The sequence below is a fragment of the Eleginops maclovinus genome, chromosome 15, assembly GCF_036324505.1.
Source record: "Eleginops maclovinus isolate JMC-PN-2008 ecotype Puerto Natales chromosome 15, JC_Emac_rtc_rv5, whole genome shotgun sequence".
NCBI classification, from domain to species: domain Eukaryota; kingdom Metazoa; phylum Chordata; class Actinopteri; order Perciformes; family Eleginopidae; genus Eleginops; species Eleginops maclovinus.
This window is the reverse complement of record NC_086363.1, coordinates 10,783,066-10,801,977: the sequence shown is the minus strand read 5'-3', so window position 1 is coordinate 10,801,977 and position 18,912 is coordinate 10,783,066. Positions and strand designations below refer to the sequence as shown.

General features: G+C 39.6%; 2 protein-coding genes across 6 annotated transcripts; one reads left to right on the top strand and one right to left on the bottom strand.

Moving 5' to 3' along the window:
- The first annotated feature begins 650 nt into the window (after positions 1 to 650).
- slc2a12 (solute carrier family 2 member 12) lies at positions 651 to 9,471 on the top strand. 4 transcript variants are annotated; one of them, XM_063901905.1, is made up of 7 exons: positions 758 to 794; positions 1,541 to 1,652; positions 4,512 to 4,570; positions 4,736 to 6,025; positions 6,453 to 6,575; positions 7,146 to 7,278; positions 7,356 to 9,471. In XM_063901905.1, the coding sequence occupies exons 4-7, from the start codon at positions 4,789 to 4,791 to the stop codon at positions 7,435 to 7,437; spliced, it is 1,575 nt and encodes a 524-aa protein (XP_063757975.1). In that variant the 5' UTR covers positions 758 to 794; positions 1,541 to 1,652; positions 4,512 to 4,570; positions 4,736 to 4,788; the 3' UTR covers positions 7,438 to 9,471. The 4 variants fall into 4 exon arrangements, with proteins under 4 accessions (XP_063757971.1, XP_063757972.1, XP_063757975.1 ...); XM_063901901.1 differs by lacking the exon at positions 4,512 to 4,570 and having other exon boundaries at positions 651 to 794; XM_063901902.1 differs by lacking the exon at positions 4,512 to 4,570 and having other exon boundaries at positions 688 to 803.
- On the bottom strand, positions 8,916 to 14,442 carry tbpl1 (TBP-like 1). 2 transcript variants are annotated; one of them, XM_063901906.1, is made up of 8 exons: positions 14,284 to 14,442; positions 13,514 to 13,610; positions 12,979 to 13,220; positions 12,744 to 12,826; positions 12,466 to 12,529; positions 11,784 to 11,887; positions 11,028 to 11,122; positions 8,916 to 10,394 (listed from the first exon to the last, which is right to left on the bottom strand). In XM_063901906.1, the coding sequence occupies exons 3-8, from the start codon at positions 13,111 to 13,113 to the stop codon at positions 10,312 to 10,314; spliced, it is 564 nt and encodes a 187-aa protein (XP_063757976.1). In that variant the 5' UTR covers positions 13,114 to 13,220; positions 13,514 to 13,610; positions 14,284 to 14,442; the 3' UTR covers positions 8,916 to 10,311. The 2 variants fall into 2 exon arrangements, with proteins under 2 accessions (XP_063757976.1, XP_063757977.1); XM_063901907.1 differs by having other exon boundaries at positions 14,085 to 14,407.
- Between the last annotated feature and the right edge of the window lie 4,470 nt (positions 14,443 to 18,912).

The following is an 18,912-nucleotide window of genomic DNA, read 5'->3' as shown; positions in this document are numbered from 1 at the left end:
ACACACACACTTAAATTTAAGTGAGGATCAAATAACAGTGGTTAAAAACAGGTCAAACTTTGAATTCTATAGGCAATGCCTGAACATCTAAATTCATCTCAAGAAAGCCAAGCCCTAACTGAGTGTTAGTGGAACATAAATATACACTCTGTCATCTGTGAAGCAGCAGGGCAGGTGGGACAGCTCAGTCCTGCAGCATTCATAGAAACAGGACATGGGAACCAAGCAAAAAACAGCAGGAGGCCACCCCATGTGTTTTCACATGCAGTATGAGGGAAAGACCATTATTGATGCAGGTGTATTTGATGGTGGTTATGTTATGATGATCAGAGCAATAAAAAACAGTATCGTAAATTCTAATAGCAGCTGGAAGCTATACAAAACAGCACATGAAAAGATAAGTTCATAATACGCCGATAAGAACACGTTGTTTCAATACAAATGTGCTATAGAATAGAAACTACCAGATATACACGTTTAGACCAATAGGATTTGGAATTGGCCGTTCTTAGGACAAATCCAAGTTTCCTATTAGTGGTCTGAGCAGACATGGGAGGGGCTTAACAAGTGCTTAACCAAAACAAGTTGCGTGCGTGCACCGACGAGAGAGAGAGAGAGAGAGAGAGAGAGAGAGAGAGAGAGAGAGAGAGAGAGAGAGAGAGAGAGAGAGAGAGAGAGAGAGAGAGAGAGAGAGAGTTGCGAGCCGGGTAAAAGTCATAAAGTCTGAAGCAGAAGGCGAATGGACCGATTAACAGGAAAATAAGCTGACAACGGAGACACTGCCGGGTCGTCAGGTGAGGAAGGTAGTACTGCACATAGCTGCATAAAGTGTTTACTGAACTTTCTAGGAATCGACACCCGCAAAGTTGCACGTCAATTGTGGACAAGCCAAAACTCGAAGTCATTGGGTTTGAGCCCAGCCCAGCTGACTTTAGTGTTAGCTGTGAAGACGTTGTGTTTTCCCTTGTGGTGTTTGTTTACTGGCCTCCACAAAACGACCTTGCAACACTTTAGCATAAGGCGATAGATACATTGTGACACCCGTAGGATGCAATTACACCATTGCGAAAAGGAAAAGTCCTAAACGATTTCCATATGCCAAAGAAGGGCAACACAACAACAAACGTTAAAAGAGCTTAAATATCAACAGAAGTTTGAAATCATAACTACCGTTTTTGTAAATACTTTCAAATTCACACAACAACTCTATTTCACAGTCAAAAGCAGCTGTCCATTGAGAGCTGGTATTTATGACTTGGTCGTATCTAAAGTCACCAAAAGGCATCAGTTGAAAAAGGAAAAATGGGAACAGGCCTTTTGTTGATCTTTACAATTTCCTGCACTAGGATCAGATTTTTATTTTGGTGAAAGTAAAAGATTTCTTAGCTGTTGGGTACGGTGGTTAAACATAGTGTATATAGCACACAACACAAAAATAGTTTAATAGTTTTGATTAAATAATTATTGATAACATTTTAAACAATATCTGTAAAGGTGTTGACTGTCTCTATGTTTGATGGTCTGTATCTGCTCTACTTAGGCCTGATGTTAGCGGTGGTTAATGATGGACCCCAAAAGTGAGACCACGAAGATCTACCTCCAAGGCGACCCCTCGTCTGAGATGCAGAAACAGACCCCACCCAGAGGCTCAGGTACACACAAATAGAAATTACATTTTTATGAAGAGAGAAAACAATTGTTTGTTATGTGAATGTAGGTTCAGGAGTCTCAATGTTTTTTAAGAGACTCATTTGGAATTGTTTATGGTGTCCCTGCAACATCATATCCAAAAGGGCTCTTCCTTACAGCTTGTAGTTCCTCTCTACCACTTTATTATATTACAACACTTGGTTTTACCAGAAAATAGTATTTGTCAAATGTTAACCTGGTGCCTGTTCCAAGAAGCAGTTTAGTTTAACTTTCGAAGTAACTGTCCCCTTTTGGTCACCCTCAAAGTTATCTGGTGAATAAGTAACCTGATTTCTACAACAGGTTAAATAAAAAATATATTTATTGGCACGTTTAGCATATTCACACCAGCTTTTAAAAACTGATTAACAAAGACACCGGCAGTGGTTTATGACTTTTATTGTGCCCAGGTCACTCTAACTTGGTTTCCTTATATGCTTAAACCACCTCTAAAACACTCAGTTCTTTCAATAAATGACCCATTCTTCTTTACCTCTGATTACAAAAATACATACTTCTCTATTGATGATTGTGAGGTAAGTGTGCTACTGTGCTAATATAATGTTATGGAGGACCAAAAAAAGTCACATTTCTGCATTAAATAGCTGTAAATATGTTGGAATGTATTACAAGGCATTACAACAAGCTCGTTCTTGGTAGCAGAGTTGAAAAGGTACTGTAGGTTTGACAATTGTTTTGTGGCTAAGGACAGCTTCAAATATAGCAGAACAAGTTCATTACTAAAGTAGTATTATATCCACATACATTTTTATGTAAATGTTTCTTGAACTTGTTATGGAAATGTAAAGTGATTACAGCTATAAGCCATAAGACTCATTACAGGAGAGAACAGTCCAACATAATAAATATTATAATCTCATTATTACATAAAGTCTGTTGTGGAAAAGTATGCAGTGCAAAAGTCAAAGCATATGACTGGCAGATCCTACAGTTTGTAGCTGCGTCTTTATTTTTCTTGCATGTTGCACCATGGGAATTATATAAGATCAAAAAATGAAAAATTACTGGCATTATTTATTAGGACAGTTAAATACCCTGGCATTAAAGTGTTCAGCCTACTATAAAACAGATCTTTCAGGTTTAAACAACACCAATACCTCAGGTGCAGTCTCCTTAGTTATATAACAATTGAAATAATGATAGAACTTTATGAATGTTCCTATAAATATACAAACTAAGGTCATTTTTAATTCCAAGTTTAAATGTGCATATGTTAATAGCTCATCAGTTTAGATTCTTCCAGATTTGTTTCTTTCCTATCTCTCTTGTGATAACAAACGTGTGTCAGCTCACAGTGGTACGTGCAAAACAGCGCAGATAGGCTTAAACCACTCACACACACACACACACACACACACACACACACACACACACACACACACACACACACACACACACACACACACACACACACACACACAAACACAACACAATTACTTACAAGATTGCTTCAGCATTCTTATGAACTTTTGACCTCTTGTTCCACACAATCAGCACTTTTAAGGTGTCTTCATGGTTGGGGGAGTCCTACAGGAAGAAAAGCTGTGACAGGTTTGGCATACATATTCATATAACAAACACAAGTATGTGTTTTATTTTTCTGCCGTCTTACATCACGCTGTTATGTACATACAGTACCTCTTGATGTATTTTCTTTTTACTTTAAATTTCCACCGGCCGTAAAACGAGTGCACTACTTGTTGATCTCCAGAAGAAACAAATGGTTCTCTTGTTGGCCTTACTCCAAGGAGGTTAAAGTGGATGGTGAGCTACATTAAATGTTTAATTGGAAGGAATGACAATTTTAAAAGTATACTGTAGGCAAATATGTGATAACTTGATTTAAAAGGCATCAAATAATCCAGATTTTGTCTTTGCTGTGTCAATAAGCTTTAGGGTTATTTCTTTTGACATACAAATACCAACATCCACCCTGAACAACCTTAGGATGAAATCAGCTGATTGTTCAGAGCAGGTTAGGGCTCCAAATGCTGCTGAGGAATGGGAGAGCACTTAATGAAACCGTGTTACCTGTGGCAGTGCACCTGTTTAGGGCACTTTGTGTCATTTTATGGACCTAAAGTTGCACATTCAATATTGTGGGGGAGTCCACACCAGGTTATCTGGCCTTTCAGCTGGAACTTGATTCTGTTTAAATGCTTTACTCTCTATTAAATAACACAACTTTGATAAGCTTGTAGATTTGTTCTTTTCTAACCAGAAGGTGATAAGTGTGATAAGAAAAGCTGGAAGGCCAGATGACCTGCACAACCAATGCAGTACAAGGATCTGACCCCGATCAAACATTAAACAAGACTCTTAAAGGGAAGGAAGACGAAAATGGGAAAGGAAATAGCCAATCAAGTTCTACATTACAGGGTATTGCAAGATTGCTGGCTATACAGGGGTTAAGCTTTGACTTGTTAGGTATAACCAATGATAATTTGCCTGACAATGGTCACAGTGGCACCCGTCTGTCTGTCGAATGTCTGAGAACATAAGGTTGCCGGTCGTTTGTAATAAAGGTGTGATAAAAGCCTGAGTGGGACAGCCGTAGTTTACATAGAACTGATACATTTAAACTGTGAGACAAGAAACCCAAGGCAGTATAAAACCTACCATAATGACATATATAAAATTAAATTAGACACATGGTCATTTCTACGATAAATACCTAATTGCCTTTCTATTCTTACTATAACAGAGTTTAACATTTATCACAGGATATCTGTATAAAGGATGTGTGTTGTGCTTCCAGTCAAGTTAATCCTGTTTATTTTTGGTTTTTTCTCCTTTTCGAGTGTTGGGAGGTGGATGGAGACACTTTAAACAAATCTGTATACTATTGTGTAAAAAAAAGGTAATCAGAAACTCACAAACACAAATAATACACAATTTAAAACCTGCCAAGTTGTTCTGTCTGCTTTTGGGAAAAGGCAGCCACGTCTGTGAGATCTCCTGGATGCGCATTGAGACTGTTGTGTTTTCTCCCACACTCTCTCTGTGTTTCTGTGCCTCTCTCCAGGCTGCAGCTGGCTGGTGGTGGTAGCGGCTCTGGCGGCCTCTCTGAGTGGCCTGATGCTGGGTTATGAAATGGGCCTGACCTCTGGGGTCCTGCTGCAGCTGCGGGAACTCCTCTCACTCTCCTGCAGGGAACAGGAACTGCTGGTCAGCTCCCACCTGCTCGGCGCTCTGCTCATGAGCCTGGCCGGAGGTCCTCTTCTGGATCGCTACGGCCGCCGCTTCTCTTTGCTCCTGAGTGCCGCCCTGGTAGTCGGAGGGACCGTCATGCTCATCGCAGTCAACACACTTGTTTTTTTCACCCTGGGCCGGGTGATAGTCGGCATGGGTACAGCGCTGTCTGGGACAGGAGCGTGCCTGTACATCGCAGAGATCTCACCGAGGGAGAGGAGGGGGCTGCTGGTCACGCTGTACGAACTGATGTTGGTTGTGGGTGTAATGCTGGGATTCGGCTGTAGTTACGCATTCTCTACTCTGCCCCATGGCTGGGCCTATACATTTGGACTAGTAATCCCCCCCGCACTGCTGCAAATCGGTGTCCTTGTGTTCCTCCCAGCCAGCCCACGCTTCCTGGTCACCCGGGGTAAAGTGGAGCAGGCCAGGATGGTGCTGGCCCGAATGAGAGGTGGGGTTCAGGAGCATGTGGAAAAGGAGCTCAGAGACATTCAAGCAGGACTTAAAGAGGAATCAGAGCACAGTTTCTGGGAGCTGTTCAGTAGCAAGGCTAACTTGCGTACACGGATGCTGACAGGCGTGGCTTTAGTCTTCCTTCAGCAGGCTACAGGTCAACCCAACATCCTCTCCTACGCTTCACCGCTCCTCCGCAGCATGGGCTTCAACAGCGACGCCGCAGCGACCTTGGCCTCCACAGGGTTCGGGGTGGTCAAAGTAGTTGGCACCATCCCAGCAGTGTTGCTGGTCGACCGCGTGGGACCCAAGAACTTTTTGTGCGCTGGTGCCGTCGGAATGGGAGTGTCGCTACTTGCCCTCGGTACATTGACACTGCAAAGCCACACCCATCTCGCCAGCCTGTGTAAAAGTCACATGATACCAAACCACACACACACGCCGTTGGATTTAAACAGATCATCTATAGACTTTGGCAACAGTGACATGTTTGCTACTGGCTTCCCCAGCCAATGGGACAGTGAGGATGCACAGTGGACTAACAGAGAGGATGATGGGATTAGTGAGTCGGCAAGGACTCCTGTGGAAGTGTCCTCCTTTATGAAGTGGGCCGCATTGATCAGCTTGCTGATGTTCGTAGCAGCCTTCTCCATTAGCCTGGGGCCAAGTAAGCACCACTTTTCCATTTACCCACCCCCTCTGCACACACAAATGCTGTAGCATGATTCCAAACTTGTAATACTTGTTGTTTACCACTAGAAGAGTGCCAAGAAGTATCTGCAATAACATTCAGCAGCTAAGATCCATATACCCTGACTGGCACTTGAATGTTAAGAGAATGGCAGCCGCGTATAGTACGTTGTAGAGTAAAGTACAAAGTACAAGAATGGTTGTCATACAATAAATAGGTCTTGGTAAGTTCTAGATTGAAATGCTCCAGTTCCCCAGATACAGCAATCTGGACCCTGACCTCAAAGTATACTACTCCCCACACATAATTGACAGATATTAAAATTGTACAAAGGGTTAGGGATTTTCTTATTTGTATTATTGCGTTATCAACCTTTTGCATTTTTTTTTTCTTTCCCTTCCAGTGGTGTATGTGGTTCTCAGTGAGATCTTTCCGATGGGAGTACGAGGTAGAGCTGTGTCGGTGGTGTCGGCTGTAAACTGGGCCACTAACCTGCTCATCTCCATGACCTTCCTCACATTTACAGGTGTGTGTATGTGTTTGTTATTGGTTGAATAATTGAATAATTGGAGGTTCAAGTTAATGTGGTAAAGCTAAAATGGTTCTATGCAACGGGGGCAAGTATTCAGTAGTAGATCAGGTTCTGTTTTGCTTACAACAACTGCAGGTGAACAAACGTTTTAACCTTGATACAGCTTGATCTTTTTGGTCTTTTGCCCACGACAGGCAAAGTGTTTTTAGTATTTGTTAAAAAAAACAGCAAACAAAGTTAACAGGTTTAACTTGTTTACATTCTGACAAAAAGAAGTGTGCCCAACCCTGTCACCTCTGCTGTGGTCTCACACTGCCCCCTATTCTGGACACCTATCAGGACCAGCACAAACAGGAATATTATTTAAATAGCTTCTCATTATTCAAATAAAAGGGCTTAGCAGCAACTGCAAATCTAGGGTAGTGACAGGCCATGATTGGGGCGCAAGCTAAAATCTTGCCTAGGGCGGCACATTGGTCAGGGCCGGGCCTGACTGTAAGCATGCTATCTTATGTAATGTGTGGACATTTGAGAACATATAATTTTTCCTTTTTGTTTTTCTAGAAAAGTTTGGTCTCCCCAACGTGATGTTCCTCTACGCTGCTATGAGCTTTGTCCTACTGGTGTTCATCATTCTCTGTATCCGTGAGACCAAGGGTTGCACGCTTGAGGAAATATCAAAAGAACTGGCTAAGAAGTGAGTGGCAGTTTACTGATGAGCTCAATGTTATGAAGGTGTCAAGTAGACTTTATCTTCCTTCTCTGCTTTCCCAGGAAGCATTTTGAGGGGAGGCTCTGCAGACAGGAGAGCCTGATCTCCAGCAGTACATCCACAGCGAATCAAGCAAACGTCTGATCTTATCATTTATTTTCCAACCGTACACCTCACCTGAAAAGAGAGTCCGGAGCCTTTATTAGCACTGTTAAGAACTTGGGCTCGTACACTCCAGCAGATCCTGTCTTGATGGCTGACTCACATCCTTCTGCTACATGCTGCACATGAACGACGGAATCAACCGGATGGGGATAACGGAAATTGCATTTGCAGGAAATAATTAAACAATGAAGATTTTATTATTTGCTTACATGAGTACAACTCAGGTCTGACTTCAGGAAGAAAAGATAAAGATTGGGATGAATTTAAATTCTTGGTAAAAATTCCTTTCTCGTATTACCTACCAATTTCAGGGAATACTTCAACCCCAACATAATGACTTCTAGTGAAACCTTGAATTCTTGAAGGAAATTTATTTTTCTCAAACGTCTCTAAGATTCCAGGGTATTGTCATTTTTGGGGTGAAGTATTACCTTCAGAATACAGTTCCAATGAGGCGGAAATGGACATGAAGGAAAAACCACTCAAACTGTACTACTACAGGTTTTTAGTTAAGACAAAAGAATGCCTCGTATAAACTTCATTAGGGTAATCAAAGATGTACTAATACGGGTGTCCAAACTATGGCCAGGGGGCCATCTGCGGCCCCTGGTTCATTTTTAATTGGACCACACATGAAACTTGTGCTTGTCTTGTATTGTACTTCTTGAATATGTAAACCTATATTACACAGTAGTATGCATGTGTTAATAAGCCCACTTTTCAAATATATTCAGTCAATTTAAGTTGAAACATTTTCAAACAAATCTTAGTTAATAAAAGAAAGCCCATTAACTTATTTACATAACAAGCTTGAAATAAACCCTTCATATTTCCCATTATAGTAAGCTGTGATGTAGGCTGTTTGTTTTCTTGAAGCATATTCAATTATCAAGCCTTATTTACCTACATTTGAATGATTTTGCTAACTTAACTTATGAGGCAATATACCTCACCTCTAGTGAGGGGCCCAAACATTCATACTGTATGTGGCCCAAAGTTTGGACACCCCTGTACTCAACTATCAGACACTAACCACTTATGTTTGTAACATTCTTTGGATTGCAAATGAATGCATTTTTTTGATTATGTATGTGCTGCTCCCTGTCATATTTATTGTAACAAAACTAGAGCCAAGTGGCTCCTCTTTTTACATGGGAACGATCAATCAAGAAAATGATGACTCAACAAGTTCACTTTTACTGTATGCCCGGCTGCTGAAGAATTACTAAACTCATCAGGTATGGTAGTATTACTGGCTAGACAATATTGGTACTAGACGTACTGTGTGATGAAATGATTTTTTTACTCGTACAATTTGATACTGTTGCTTATCTTTTTCTCCGGGAGGGATTTATCTTTAGTCTGACACGCTGAAAATCTTGAAACCATGAAAGTGCTTCACTCCACCTGTAATGAGGCCATGTACACAAAGAGAGTAAATGATACAAAGTCAACTGTAGTTTTAATTGTTGATCCTTTATTTTTATACAAAATACAAAATTCTGAACAAGTGTCACAAATGTTCAGTAGACACTAGTTCAAAAAGTCCATCGCACATACTTAAGACGACATGTCAACGGCTATATCAACATGTTTCCATCAGATGCCTCTATTATATACATACATCTGTTGCCTGACATTAGGTTGTCCCAATTAAAAACACTTTGTTATCGGTTGTTCAGGAGAATGATCATCTGTGAAGTGTTGCTTTTTTGGGGGGACTGGCTAGTGCCATTGTCATTACCTCTGAACACTGTGAAATGGAACGGCTGCTTTGGAGATTAGGAGTTCCTTACTAAAAAAAAATGACTCTTTTTTAAAAACTTTTTTTTAAAGAGTTTCTGTTACTCTATTCTGTGCTTCTTGAGCAATTTCAAAGACTAACGATGGACGGTGTTTCATAACTATTCCTTGCCTTGTGTCAGCACCAATGACCTGGGATTAACCATAAATTCTGTTTAGTTAAAAACCTGTGAGTCTTCTATGGTGACACACATAAAACATTTCATTATACCGCTTCAAAGTTGTCGTTTTTTTTTACATTTGCCTTGTTTAAAACCTTTATTATGAATCACAAGAAACTCAACTTGTGCGAGTTCTGATCCAACACCGTAGTTAAGAAAGAACACATTTATAGTAAACCGACAACCAAACCAAGTAATGAACAAATTAAAAGCAACAAGTTAGAGATTAATGCTTTTTGTGAGCGGATATGTGCCCATAAGGAACTGCAGTGTCAGCCTCTGCAGCCTCAGTCTCTGGTTTGACGGATGTTTTCCTTATTGGGCAGAAATATGGATAATACAGAGGACGCCTTGTCTTTGCGTTAACACGTCTAAAAAGAGCCATGGACGGAGGTTATTTTAGAAAAACTGGCACATTGGGCGACTTCTTGTAGATCGAGTTAAAGATGAGGCATCTCAGCGTTGACCTAATGACCCTATGTAATGGTCACAACAGTTCAGCGTTAAAACGGTTAGACTGTTAAAAACTGGTCTTTCAGTGTCCATGCAAAAACACCCCGAGCAAACGAGGAACAAGAGCAAATAAATGTCAGGCAGGTCTGGAAGAGCAGTTTCCACTGAAGAATGTGATGTTTGAAAGACAAACGTGTAAGTCTAGGCTGTTAAAATCACAATAGCCACATAATCCACAACAACAGAGACACTTCGTGAGAGGGAAGCTGTTAAAAGTTTAAATCCAGGTGACATCCAGTCTGTTGTGTTAGAAGTTTGTAGACACGTAACGGTAAAGTCAAGCAAATAAAACCCGAGGATAAGGTGCTTCCTCACGTGTAACAAATCAGAATTGTCGTCTCTTTCCTCCGTTGTCTCTGTCTTTGACACGTTTGTTTTATTTGCGGAGGGGTTTCCTACACTCGAACAGTAGCGGGTACACCTGCTCAACAGCTGTTGCCACGTTCTGCACATTTGGTCCTAGACAATCGGATAGATTGGGAGAGGGATGAGAAAATAGCAAAAAGGTTTGAGTACGATTAAAAAACACAATGGAGCAACAAACCCAGAAAAAATGTAAGTCACGTCTACCATTACAACCATTGTTTGAGTCAAGTTAAACACAAAAAGGAACTAAACTATTTCACTTGGAGTAAAATTCCATGAGGAATTAGGTTATACAAAACCGCTTTTCTGGTTGTGACATAGTATAAAAAAAGTGCATAACAACAATTTGACCTCAATCCCTTCAACTGCAACGCCCCCTAGCAGAGTATGAGAGGTATGTCTCAATTATGAGAAATGTAACGGTATACAGCACTGCACTTTAACTATTTCATTATTATTAGCAGTATAATTATCAGTTATTAAGACCTTTAAAGTAATGAGAATAGTAAAATACAAATAAACCTGATAAAAAAACTAAAGAAAGGATGTCACTTTATTATGTTACATATGATGAATGCTAGCTTACATGTTGCCAGCATTATAGCAGGTAAAATAAACTACAGTGAGTTTATTTGAATATTCTAGATAAGGAAATTACCACAGTATGATATTGGTCAACTGTCATAGCGCAGGATACTGTTACTGCAACCATGTAGCGAGAGGTACCTGTAAGTGTGATACTGCCAGTAGAGAACACCTGGATGGTAGCTTTAATATGTTTGATCCTGTAGGTGGCAGCAGGATGGAGCTCCGGTTCATAACTGACAAACACAAACAAAGGAGGTGTAAGTATTGGCATCTCAAAAATCTTGATGAATCAACCTCAATAACTCATTTATGGACAACAAATGGAAAACCAATTCAAAACTGATGGGTTATTCAGGGCCAAAAATAAAGTATTCTCCCCTAGCATGCAGCATTACAAGGACACAGAGGGTTAGATCATTTCGTTCTTTACTTTTTCAGGGCAAAAACTATTTCAACAATTTAAGAAAACACTATGACCTAATTAAACAATCTATGTGAACCTATCTGAGCACATATACAGCTTTGTGAACCAGACACTGCTTACGCTAACGTCTTCTCTCTGATTATGCTGAACAATGCTCACACCACTAGAGGTCATCCTGCCCTTCTAAATAATTAAACCTAAGGTAAGAAACAGGGCTATTAACTCCATTAAACATGAACCAAGCTGCTTTTGGCCAAACTAAATAAAAAATAAACTGACAAACCATATAATACATATAATAATGAGACTAATCTGTAGTCTCTATGAGAGACATTTTGGAGATTCTGGACTGACAGGAGAAACCTTATGCAATATGTATTATTTATAAGCACTGCTGAGACAAATCTGGATAACAGTTATGATTGTAATCAGTGTGTTGATAGAGGTTGTAATGCAATGTACTTTATTACCTGGCAATGGGTCGGTTGTTCTTTGTAAAGTCTATAAGGTGGATTGCAAAGGGCATGGAGCACACTGCCAGAACATTCACAACTTTGAAGGCTGAAAACCTCACCTGTACAGAAAAACAGACACATGCATTACTCATATCAATGTATTTATAAGTACACACTTTCACATTTAAGAAGAACTCTGGTCTTTTAATGTTGGTCTCATGGCTTTCGTGTTGGCAATAATTCTTATAAATAAGCCTCATTTCACACAATCCAGTTATTCCAGAAATGTATGCATATATAATTCCACCGGCAGGTAATCTGACCTGTCCAGGTGAGCGGTGGCCTGTCTAAACCAAATGAGGTTTTAAAAGAATTGTAGTCATTTTTGTCAGTATTTGTGTTGATGAATGAACTGCAATAAGGCCTGAGCCTTCTTGAAACATATTGACTGTTACTAAGTCAATAAGTCCAGGTTTGCATAAAGATAAGAAAAATCGACTGAGAAATAACTTGTTTTTCTTATGACCCCTTTCAACAAAGGCTAAAGATATGGAAATGTAAAAAAGATTTGAACTTTAACTAGACAATCCACAATGCAAACAGATGTTACAATACGCTTTGAATCTGCATTGACATTGACAGTTAGGCCTCAAACATGATAAAGTGCTATGTGTTATGATAAGAAAGTTATGCTCACCCTGAAGCCCATTTTCTGCAGAACACGGGCTAACCTGCGAGCACCCAGCTTTGCGTCATCCTCACTGTAAAATGCAGACAAGATGTTACATGGCAATTGGCAAAGAAAAAGAGTAAGGGAGGCAAGAAATCAGTAGCCCACATTTTTCTCACCAGTATAGTTAATAGAGGCTATTAATAGGGCTCTTGCAACAACAACTCCAGTTGTTCAAAGCAGTTGCAGATTACAGTCAGACTTCTAGTGAGTTCATGGTTTGTTCAAGTGTTTCATGTGTCTACCTTGTGGCTCCTGTGCAGATGATTTTCCCTGAGGACCAGATTGAAGCTGTTATCTTGGGCTTACGAAGCTTCATCAGGACTTTCTAAAAAAATAAAGTGTTAACATTTGAATGCTGCAAACATAAATCCTATGATAAATGCATTTAAGTTGTACATAATCAAGGAAAATCAAGCTGTTATTTGAATCTCTTACTAAGAATGTTGTTGTATCTTTAACATTCATTTGCTTCCTTACCCCTACTTCCGGCTTATAGATGACATTGTTTCCCTCTAAGGCGATGGTACGTAGGTTGAGGTGGCACCTAACCCTAAATGTTGCCACCACATTGGTGATAATGATATCGAGTGCCTCATCATTGCTGGAATCCATGAGGAAGTGTGCGATGCAGCAAGAGGACCACAGGGGCTTTCTCCTCACACATTTATCACCTACGCCACCACCACCATTTCACTCAAGGGCCAAGGAGACAAGAATAGCTGGAAAGTAATCAAGGGGTTATTAATATTTTGAGAGCCAAATGTTATAAATGATGAAACCAGTGACATACACATGCAACGATACGATACGTTTTGTAATGTCCCATACCCTTATTATTTGCCAAAATGCCTTTGTTTTGATTGTTTTTACATCAGTATTTACATTTAATTACTGTCACATTAGTACATTTAAATACAGTTCTAATCAACTAGCATACATGGATGTTTGATATGTGTAAATAATGTCCTTGCACCTGAATGAAAACGTTAACATTAATGAATTAAATGTTCACCTTAGTTGCAGCACCAATTCATCTGTTTCTCCAGTTATGTGGTTCCCTTGTACTTGATATTTTGGAGCGTGAGTGGGACAAGTAATCACACAGGCATCTGGAAGACATTACGAGTCATTTATACATTTTGGGAAATTATACATTCTGCAATGAACTTCTGTGCAATGTTGGCCATGTACTTAGTTAGCTTTCCCGCTAGTAATAAAGCCTGACGCGTTAGCAACTCCTTCTGGCTACAAAATCCACGCTATCCAGCCAGATACATTTACATAACATATTGGGGACTACACATATATTTGTATACAACACGTTAAAGAGTTAACGCGTAAGATATAGCTCGACAAAGCTTTAGTGGCATTACAGCTGATGCATCGCTCACCCCTCTGTTGTATTGCATACTAACGGAACTGATAAGCTTGTTTAGGACACTGATGCTAAGCTAGCTAATCTTGCAAGCCTTACAAACCGCCTGGCAACTTTAAATTGCAGACTAAATTAGAAATTAAGCATCAACCAACGTGTTTTTGGAAGTTTACTGAAATTAACGATTAGGAACAAACAGTAAATGCACCTCACTACTGCCTAGATCTGTTGTGATGAGGATATCCGTTAGCTGCAACAAAGAAAGTGATCGGGCAGTAATGAATGAAAAGTTGGCAGCTAAGCTAGCTCACAAGCTAGCTATCTAACGATGACGAGGTCGTTGCACTGTTTCCAGTTGTTGATGTTAATGTGTGTATCTAAAATGTATGCTTTAGTTCTTTAGCTACCTCTTCAGCTAGCCCAGTGATGTAACCCCGAAACATAAACAGTCCAGTCAACGGTGAAATTTGTGGACAGACTCCTTCCTCCGAGAAATACTGAACAGCGAGCCAGCCAGTTTCCTGTTTGAGCTTTCAGAATAAATCCTTGTGACGCAGGGAACTTCAAAATAACACCAAGTTCCGGTTTCAACTTTAAAGTGTATCCATGACATCATACATTCAGTGCAAATGTAAGGTCACTTTTTATGATAATGCTTTGCACACAACAGGACGGAGAGTGTATAGATCATTTACAATTGAAAAACTGAAGCAGTAACTGTGCAAACCTAGACAACAGATGGGCTCACTAATGACTAGTAATCTGCCTTTTACAGAAATCAATGGTGCCAGTTGTGATGATTTTTAAAACATTTTATTGATAAGAGTAATATATTAAATATGTCTTTTAAAAGGTAAAATGACAAACAGTAAAAACAATAAATTGCAGATATAAGAACAGTCATAGCAAAATGTAAATTGGGGGCTTAGGGTTTGTGCAAAAATAAAGCAACACAGATCCAACCATTTTTGAAAATTCTTGTTTGGCAGTAATTGATCAAGGTTGATAAGGTGTCCATGTTTGTTACAAAGTTATGAATATTTGGTCCATCTTTTAATACAGCCTATAAAGACTGTAGTGTTCTTTATTGTCACCCAGCAAGTTCTCTTAGTTAAAAGCAGGAAAATATCAAAGGTTTTCAATTGATTAAAAGCAATGAATTGCAAAAGTTTAGAGTTAGTTAGAAATTCATTTAGAGACACATTTTAGGGGAAATCGATCCTTACCTTCAGCAAATAGGATCAATGTAAGACTCCTTTCAATGATTTGGAAAGTGAATTGATATACTTGCTATTAGGATGGATTTTTCCATATCAGATAGAACATTCTTTTGTCCAATTTGCATCTAATTAACATTAGCATTAAAGCCTGTAGAATTGGATTACTAATAGAGGTGAATTGAATGGCAAATACAAATTATCCATGTGTTTTTTCACATACATTACACCTTGATTGTCATGTCAGAACATGATTATGCAGATGTTTAAACCATACGTTGGTTTAAAGTTGGTATCTTGCGCCACCATGTGGACAACAAAGCTTGACTTCTGTAGCCAAATTCTCTTCTACAAGTTTGTGTTTGGGATAATCTACGTTTGCCAATATTACACTTAGTAGGCTTATGTTAACACCATTTCCAGATAACAATGTGTAACTTTTTTCAGTGTTTATGCTGTATTGACATTTAAGCTATGAGAATAAAAAAACATCTCAGAGGAAAATGAGCACATCTGGTCAGTAAATACTGCTCAGGGAATTCTGGAAAGGCTACAAAAGAGGAGAAAGGGGTAAAGTTTGGAGGCAGTTGGGAATGTTTGTGTTATCAATGAGAGAGTTCCCAGCCGCTCCTGTGGCTCATGAATGAATTTAGTGAATGGATGCAGTCCGAAGGTGTCTATGCTCTGCCACATCCTGCAGTGACTGTGACCATCAGGCAGACTGATCATGAGCTTTTGTGTTGATTAGACTTATTCTTGAGCTCATTTGACTTGCTCTGTAATATTCCAAAACAAATACATACTGATTAGAAAGACATATACTCTTTGTATCTGAGCATGTGTATGTGCACATTCATATGTACATGTTTGTGCGTGTTAATGTCCATGACTTATTGCTTGCTTACACACATTTTCGCATTGTGTCCTGTAAACCCTCTTCTGCTCGGACCACTGCAAACACTTCTCCCTTCTGGCCTGCGTCCAAACAAAACAGAAAAATAACTTCTTTATGATTCAGCCTTGTTATTATTGTTCGCCCTCCCTGGTTACCAAATTGTCTCTCTTTCCTCCTGGGCTTATCATGGTGATATATGGCCTTGTAATTCACATCCATTTTGCACAAGAGCCTTGTTCAGATGTCCCAAGTTGTTTACTATAAAGGTTTGGATTTAGAGCAGGTTAGGAAAGTCAGACCACAGACACAGCATCGATGTTGTGCGTGCGTTTGTGTGTTGTAAGGCAGCTGACGCAGGGCTCAGGAGTGTGTTTACAGTTTGTTGGGCTACACAGCACCGGGACAGTCTCTTCCCAGGGGAACAATGCTCTTATTCTCATTAGGTCATAAGATGCAGCATGTAAACACACAGATGTGAGCACTTACGGCTTAATAGAAGCAGATATGTCTAAGAATAAATAGACGGTCCATCACTATAATTACTTTGTGTGTGTGTGTGTGTGTGTGTGTGTGTGTGTGTGTGTGTGTGTGTGTGTGTGTGTGTGTGTGTGTGTGTGTGTGTGTGTGTGTGTGTGTGTGTGTGTGAGAGAGAGGGATAAATAGCATTGTATGCTTCAAGCAAATATATTTTTATTTTGTACCTATGTGTGTGCACATGTGTGTGTATACATTTTTCACCAGCTATTTGTTAACTTCAAAGATTTACCCCCTACATTTATACTAATCAAGCATGACTAAAAATAATAAATGTTGTGTAAAATGTTTGCTTTTGGGTGGAACAATATTATCAACCTAACAATGGTGAAAGGAGCTTACATTTCCATACATCCCCAGGTCCCAAGAGGAGTGTTCCCTTCTGAAGGACTCGATGATCTGGACAGTTTGGAATTCTTATGAAAAAAAGCCGAAAAGGTCAAGCAATTTTATCTAAACAAACCAAAAAAAGAAAATGGAACTTTTAGAAATACATTAAAAACAAAATCTGTTTGTGTTAACTTTTGAAAAACAACTTTTGAAAAACAACTTTCGGAAAAAAAAAACAAATGTTATTTATTTTTAAAGACTTGCGCAAAACATACAAGCAGATGCGTCTTTGCAGAGATGTTCTTCAGGGGTGACCTCACTGTTGCCTGTAAACTGGACGTGCTTGTCAAGACCCCGGTGTTCTGTTTATGTTGCGCGTACATCACAGGCCCATCCCAAAAGGACTTAGAGAGCAAATTCAAAGCTTTTGAGAGTCTTTGCGGTCGTGTTGTAAAACTCAGTTCAGTACTAGTTTGATGGCTTTGTGGGACATCTATGTCCACTGCTAAATCTTAACCAGTCTGTGTTTGTTTAGCCAGTTTTGAAAAGGTTAAATTCAATTCAAATTAAATTGGTAACTTTGGACCGTGGGGACAAATGAAAGGAATGAGGGAAATGCCCTAGGACAATAAAAGTAAGTGGAAAAAAGATAACAGAGTGACTAAACACCTTAAATATGAATGGCTGCATTTCTGCAAATATCTGCCTGCCCACATATTACATGTGTGTACATATGAGTGAGTGTTCTGTATGAGACAGAGATAGATAGTCTGTTAGTTGGCCATGTGGAGGGAATCCAGTGCTCGGGTAGAGCTGCTCTGGGGTCTTCCAGTGTAAACAGAGACGTGGGAACAACCAAGCCTGTTTATATCAGCTCCAATTCTTACTGGGACCAGTCAGCCCGACATCAGTGGCACAGCCAACACACTGGCCTTGTGTGCATACATGCTCACAAAAACAGATTTGCCCACACAGAAATGCATGTAAGTAGTTAATGCATGCAGCATCCTAAAATCCCAGATTCAGAAAGTTCTTAGGAAATGACTAACACCTCAAAACAGGAATGTACACCCACTCAGAGTCAGTTTACCTCTTTAAAGGCCGATAAAGTACATTTGTGGTTTTTAACATTGTACGTCTTTGCCTTGAATAGCACAAGTTGTTTTTATTGGAAAACAAAAGGTTAATCAGCATCTTTTGCTAAAACAATGGCATTTTGATAATACACATGCTCTTCAGATAAAAAAAACTTTACTCAGGATTGAATTTTGAATTGCATGACTGTTCTTAACCTTTTTCTCAGACACACTATTTGTATAATAACCAAGTTAGATAATTTTGCCTTAAAAAACCCAATATGCCAGCAGACCAACTCACTCAATTCTAAAGTTGAGGAGTCTAACATATGCATCAGAGCCAATCAGGTAAATGTTTTTTTTTAAATGAGATCTATAAAGAAATGAAATCCGCTTGCATCACAGCTCCAGAGGTGAGGCCGAGCTCAGATGGAGAGACAATCACTCCAACGCTCATCATGCGGCTTTACTGGGCTAACATTAACAGCACCTGCATAAATGTTATGGAGTTCCCTGCTAAGCCATGTTTAGACTAGTTTTGGGAAATGATGACTCTGACATGAGCATTATCTGGTGCAACTCCAGTCTGCAGGAAAAGCTCTTTTCAGATGTAGTGCTGAGGAACTGGGTCAGGATTAAATCGAGTTCTCTTAGAGATTAATTTATTTTAGTTGTGTTTTTTTAGATACATTGTCCATGCATTTTTTAACTGAGATTTAAATTGTTTTTATTGCGTTTCTGTCTGTCTGCCTGCCTGCCTGCCTGCCTGCCTGCCTGCCTGCCTGCCTGCCTGCCTGCCTGCCTGCCTGCCTGCCTGCCTGCCTGCCTGCCTGCCTGCCTCTTAAACTTGCATATTTAAAAAGAGCTTCAGTATGATTATTTATAGATTAAGTACGTAATCGTGAATTATACAAAAATCCCATCATAAAGAAAAAAACTAAACATGGATCTTCACCATCTTCAAAACAAAAAACAAAGCTTAAA